The sequence below is a fragment of the Lingula anatina genome, chromosome 6 (assembly GCF_051362555.1).
Source record: "Lingula anatina isolate TDL-2025a chromosome 6, LinAna3.0, whole genome shotgun sequence".
Classification (NCBI taxonomy): domain Eukaryota; kingdom Metazoa; phylum Brachiopoda; class Lingulata; order Lingulida; family Lingulidae; genus Lingula; species Lingula anatina.
In genome coordinates, this window is record NC_141772.1 from 19,733,505 (window position 1) to 19,739,460 (window position 5,956).

Consider the following 5,956-nt stretch of genomic DNA (forward strand, 5'->3'; position numbering starts at 1 on the left):
TCTATGTATGCAACACAAGCCTATCTTGTGAAACCAAGAGATCTGAGAGCTTCGTGAAAATGGCGATATTTCATTTTGAAGCGAACGAGACATTCGAAGGCGGGGAAAGATTTCCAGAAAGCGACAATGGTATAAACTGCACGGTTATTCTAGAGGACCAAGGACAGACGAGTAAGGAGCTGTGCGAGCAAACCGGCAATGGTCTTCTGTGTGCAGCCGAGACGATTCGCCTGTACGGTCGACCAACGGTTTCGATTCTTGGAACCATTTTCAATGTCATTGCTATCGTAGTTTTCAGCAGACCACAACTTCGCCGTACTCCCACTTGCATTTTTCTCATTGCGGTCGCCATCGGAGATTTGTTAACTGTTCTGAACGGGTTTTTGCCCTGGATCCAGCAAGACTTGGGGGCAGACTTGTTGACTTCCAGTAGTTTTGTCTGTAAGTTTTCGGTTTTTATTCTCTATTGGGGTCCCGAATTCAGCGCACTCCTCGTCACTACCATGACCGCTGAGCGTTATATGAAACTGCGCTTTCCAACCACGAACGCGGTCTTTTGCACCGTCAAACATTCCGCCATGGTAATAGTTGTGATAGGCTCTATGCTGTTCATTTTAAATCTCGAGATTTTAGCCTCGGATATATACTTCAATGTTTGTGGAATGAAAGTTTGCTGGAACGTGTTTGATGATAGCGAAAGGATGCTAACTCTTACAAATCGGACCGCAACTCTCCGTTACTGGCGGGTCCATAGGTGGATTGCTCTATCTCTGTACTGGATAATTCCCGTGATTTTATTACCACTGCTCAACATCCTCATAGCGTTTGAACTGAAGAAACAGACCAGATATTTCATCAACGACGGCACGCGGCTTACTTCCAGCATAGCGACACCCTTGGTCACATCGCGAGAGATTATACTATCGACAAATAGAGGGATTTCATATATGCTTCTAACCGTAACGCTAGCCTTTATTTTTCTGACCAGCGGGTTTAATCTGATCCAGTCGGATATCCTTGATGTGTTTAAGGGGAAGGATTTAGACAGTCGTGCTCGGAGTTCAATGTTGTTCTCAGTGTTCATATTGTTGTTCTATGTTAACCATGCGTCAAACTTTTTCTTTTACTGCCTTAGTGTGAGGACGTATAGAACTGTGGTATACAGAATGATTTCACGAGTTCTTTGTGGGCGATTGTCTTCAAAGTGCAATGCTCGACGACGACTCGATCAAATACCAAATGATGAAACGTGCACGCAATAACAATGAATGGAAATATGACTGGAATAGGATAAGTCTAAAGATCTTAGCTTATACGTCTCCGTTATTTACAATCCCTTCGTATTCTGGTCGAGATAAATGTAGAACTATGAACACTGTACATATAACACTGTCTTATTCCAAACCCCAGCCACATGTAAAAATGACATTTTGATACTTCTTTTTCAATGTTTTTGTCATTGTCGTTAGTAGTATATTTTCATCATCCCATAATTTTGATATTTTGCCATTTAATATAATTGAACAATAACTTGCTAAATTTTTGAATGTTTATGCATGTTTATAATTTTTTGTCTCAGATAATGACCACTGATAATTACATTGAGTTGTTATCAGATTTTTTCAATGAAGAGTATCGAGCTTCTTTTGCTTTTCTTTCAAGATAAAAAAGATAAACTGGATTTAAATGCATCTTTTTTACACACGCTTTTATTTTTACCAAAAAAAATTGGTCAGCAATATAATCTGATTTATAATGTTCATGCACATTGATAGAACGTTGCATTTAAGTCAGAATTTCAGTTGAACAAACCAGTGCAAAATATTTCCTTAAACCAAAAATAAATAAAATGTTTTTCCTTGTTGATTGACTGCACGCCATTCCATTCTATAAAGTGCTGACATTCCTCAGAATTCCTTTTCTTCCACCTCCATCAATCTAGCAGCCGCCTCATCAAATAGAAATCTTGACCGATTTAATCTGATATTTTTACACTGACATTTATCAATTCATTAAGCTAATGTAACGGCATGCAACGCTTCCCAACAGTCTATGTCTTAATAATTCCATCTGATGGATCATTGAGTCTAGTAATTATATGTTAATAATCCTGCTCAGCTTCTGTATCCTATTCAACAACAAGTCTCCCTGTTTTATAGCAGCCTGGAAAGAGTAAAACATTCCATATCAATAAGATATCAATGCATCTTTAAAGAAATGCTCAATTGGGAGGTGTGTACGTACATATACATATGCCACATTTAAAAGTGTTGATTATGTGTTGACACAGTGCTCATATTTGTTTATTCTAACATGTCTATTTCCAACTCTGGCCATGTTCGTGTGTATCCAAGGTATCAACTTCAACTAAGCCTCACCTGGTACTGCCAGTTTTTGCTGTCAGGTCTGTTAGTCTCTACAATACCACCAACTTTGTCTATCTTACAGTGCAGGCGCCCAGCAGCTATGAAACGGGAAAGCTCTCTGGAGGAAAATTTTAACAACAATTATGTAACAAGCAGAAGTCTGTCTCAAAAAACAACTTCTAACAGAAAGCTGATCTAAACTTTTAGCCTCACATTTCAGTTCACTTTGACAAAAGATGATTTGCTATTTGTCCAAAGAAAGAAACAACAGCACCTGGTTTATAAACAAGTCTAGAAATAACGCTATAAGACCAAAAATTATCGCATAAACATCGACTTAGAAATCTTATCTGTTATTCAATACTGTGCACCTAAATTTATCATAAGTTTGACAAAAAATCATTTAGTGGACTTACTGGTCTATAAATGCAATGCTGACACCAAACGCTCTTGCCATATAGTCCAGTGTCAAACTCTGATAAGATTCTAGGAGCTGGGCATATGCCAGGATACGCATTTCACGCACATAGTAGCGATAGTGTGGCGACAGAAGGCGGTCATACTTTAGGAACTCCTCAGTGGCGGCTGAAAGGTTGGAAATAAAGGATTTAATGCATAAAAAAAATTGAAAAAGTATGTCATATCGTTTTTCAACTAAAAATTCACATCCATGCTCTAAAATGAAAAGGAAATATACAAAGTATGTATGTGACTATTAAGTCGAGTTCAAAGAAAATTGTACTGAAAATTGCATTCTTATTTCTAATTTCCAATTTTGGAACTTGATCGAGTGATGATTATTGATAACAAGATACTTGTTGGGGATAACAAGATTTCTAAATTGTTCTCTTTTTCTTAGCTAAATCAAAAAAATATCTTGGTCAAAATTAAAGTTATTGTCACTTTAAAAAGGTAGTTACATAATTCAACAATAAATTTTCACATGCCGTGCCAAGAAAATTGGAGCTTACTCGCCCTTTGAGCCACTGAAGCATGGGATCAGTGTCATCACTGTAGACTTCACTTTGCAATAAAATGTTATAAATGACATAGAACTAAATCAATTTGCTCACCTAATGACTTAAAGAACTGGGCATAGTGACAGTCGTACAGTGAAAACAAGAACTGTCGGGTCTCTGGGAGACTGTGAAGAACTTCTAGGATCTCAGAGCCTTTTATTACCTAAAATATATTAATCAATATTTTTTAATATATCTTTTAGGCACAAATGAAAATAAAAACGCCAATTTTTTTTCTGAGAGTAAAAAGCTGCCTATATTAATTAATTTCACCTGCTTGTAATTAATCCAGTGCATTATTATGAGGTTCAAAATTATAATATAAGATGTATAAAATTCAAAGATTTGTTTAAAATTTGATGCATCCTCCAAAAAATGATGTATGTAATTTCAAAGCTTACTCAATTTCTATTCACGCACACAATGCACGTTATGAAAATTGTAACAAGTTATCCAGAAAAATTAGTTATCAAATGTCTACAATTTTTTTATTTACCAGTGAAAGTGCATGTCATTTCACTCACCTTCTCTCTGAGATTTGGCCTCTCCAGTGCTATCATACAACATATAACTGTGTACGCCACAAAAGATTTGTAGTCCATTAACTCGTATGAGGTAAATGTTGCTACAGTCTCCAGGAAGTAGTTGGCGGCATTCTTGAAGTCTCGCACTGACATACAGTAGACACCTCTGTAGACCTTAAGTCTGTTCCTTCTGTCCCAGTCTCCCCCTTCATCTATAAGACTGAAATGACACACAAAAAGATTTCTCATTCATGATGCCAAAGTAGAAAATATCATGAAACAAAAACCATACTAAAATACCACATAAAAGAAAAGTGTGATAAAGTACATGTATGAAACAAAGACCAATGGCCTATATGTATTTAAATTACTGTTACAACATTTTAAATCCAGAAATCTAATGCTGTATAGAATTTACTGAGTTGATACTAATGATATATGTATAAAATCCCCAAATAACAAAATCTGATCCCTGAACAACCCATTATATAAACTTATAAAGTTTCAAGTTTAATGCAAACTAACTGATCAATTCTAATAATTCCATAGCATAAAGCAAAAATGACATTTAATTTTTCTTCAGATTATCAAATAAAATTTCCATTCTTTTCTATTAAATAAAATTTCGATTATTTTATTAATCATGTCTGAAAGGGTATGATAACGTATACCTTTGTGCTTTTTCTATATTTCTAGTAATGAGATCATTATCCAGGTAGAAGAGTCCTATACGAAGAATATGGAATACAATATCAAGCCTGTTGCCCACTGTTATGGCCTTCTCATTTGTCTTGCGGAATTCACTGAGAGCTGCTTCCTAAAAAAATTCAATAAACATTTTCCGTCAGTGTTAAAATTCATATATGTCAAACTTGATGACTGATGAATCATTCCATCTTTAATCTCCATTTAATTTGCAAATAAAAATAACTTAACTGACTTGGTTATCTAAAACTATTATTCTAGCAATTATTTCAATGATATCAATGTATTTTTTGTCAGTTATCAATTTGTGAAGTTTTGTAATTATAGTACTTGACCATAATTTGTTATAAAAACATTTAATTTATTACAATAATTATTTCATTTATGTTTTTTAAACAGAGATAAAGAACTTGAAGTTCTGCTTATTTCACACCTTATCTCCTATTTTACTGAGATATAAAGACTTTGCCAACATGGCATCTCTGACATCTGTTTCTCCCAAATTCTTCTCAGCATCTTCAATTGCCGCATCTAGCTTTTTGAGTTCATCTTCGTTTGCTTTCTTCATATTCTGCAACAGTTTAGTGTCAACCTTCCATCCCATCTCTTGACAAACTTGTTCATAGAAGGGAGACATATCTGGAATATTGAGAATTTGACAATTCTTTAGCATAAAATATATATCTAATGTTCTCATATTTAGCACTCATGACCAGTAACCTCTTTCAACTTCAAGGGGCCCTCATGATCCATTATCACTCAGGGAATTTAATTTACATTTTATACCGTATTTTATAATACCTCATATCTGCATTTATAATATCAGTATTAATCTTAACTCCGTAGTACTGTAACACAAATTTTAGAGCCATAAACAAAACAAAAGAAATTGACAAAATCCGTGACATTGCAAAATTTGGAGAAAGTCTACTTGTATTTTTGAAATTTTAAATGTTATAATTACTATCGGCCTTGATCCCTTCCATGAGTTTGTTCTTGACATCTTTGTCATTTTTGTACTTGTCAGTTAAGAGCAAAAACTTGTACTGAGCAAGCTCTAAGTTAGGTATTCTTTCCAATCCCTCTTCTTCCCAATTTTCGACCGGCATGATGGTGTGACGTCATAAAAATGGAAACAAAATTGCTGTCGATATTCAGACAGCTGTTCGGGAATCTTGGAATTTTCACATTTCTTTTTTGAATTGCTGAACTTCTTTTGAGTCTTAGCTCCATTAAACTATTTAGAAGTATGTATGTTTTATTTAAAGGCCACTTATTATTAAAGAAACAATAGAATTTTGCCTATTTCACGAGAAATCGAAAAAAATCTTATAAACTTAAC

At 34.8% G+C, this 5,956-nt stretch overlaps 1 protein-coding gene across 1 annotated transcript; it reads right to left on the reverse strand.

The window, feature by feature from the left end:
* Positions 1-1,691: 1,691 nt before the first annotated feature.
* On the reverse strand, positions 1,692-5,765 carry LOC106159175 (26S proteasome non-ATPase regulatory subunit 6-like). The gene is made up of 8 exons (XM_013535385.2): positions 5,579-5,765; positions 5,048-5,253; positions 4,581-4,726; positions 3,910-4,129; positions 3,440-3,548; positions 2,783-2,951; positions 2,379-2,484; positions 1,692-2,163 (listed from the first exon to the last, which is right to left on the reverse strand). Exons 1-8 carry the CDS (start codon positions 5,721-5,723, stop codon positions 2,095-2,097), a joined length of 1,170 nt encoding a protein of 389 aa, XP_013390839.2. The 5' UTR covers positions 5,724-5,765; the 3' UTR covers positions 1,692-2,094.
* Positions 5,766-5,956: the final 191 nt, after the last annotated feature.

Bases quoted from the DNA above. Each gene is read 5' to 3' on its own strand.
- LOC106159175 (XM_013535385.2), bottom strand. From the start codon at position 5,723: ATGCCGGTCGAAAATTGGGAAGAAGAGGGATTGGAAAGAATACCTAAC. The intron at 4,727-5,047 runs GTGTGAAATAAG...GAATTTTTTTAG, and splicing joins TCAGTAAAATAGGAGATAAG to GAAGCAGCTCTCAGTGAATT. The intron at 4,130-4,580 runs GTATACGTTATC...GTGTCATTTCAG, and splicing joins AATATAGAAAAAGCACAAAG to TCTTATAGATGAAGGGGGAG.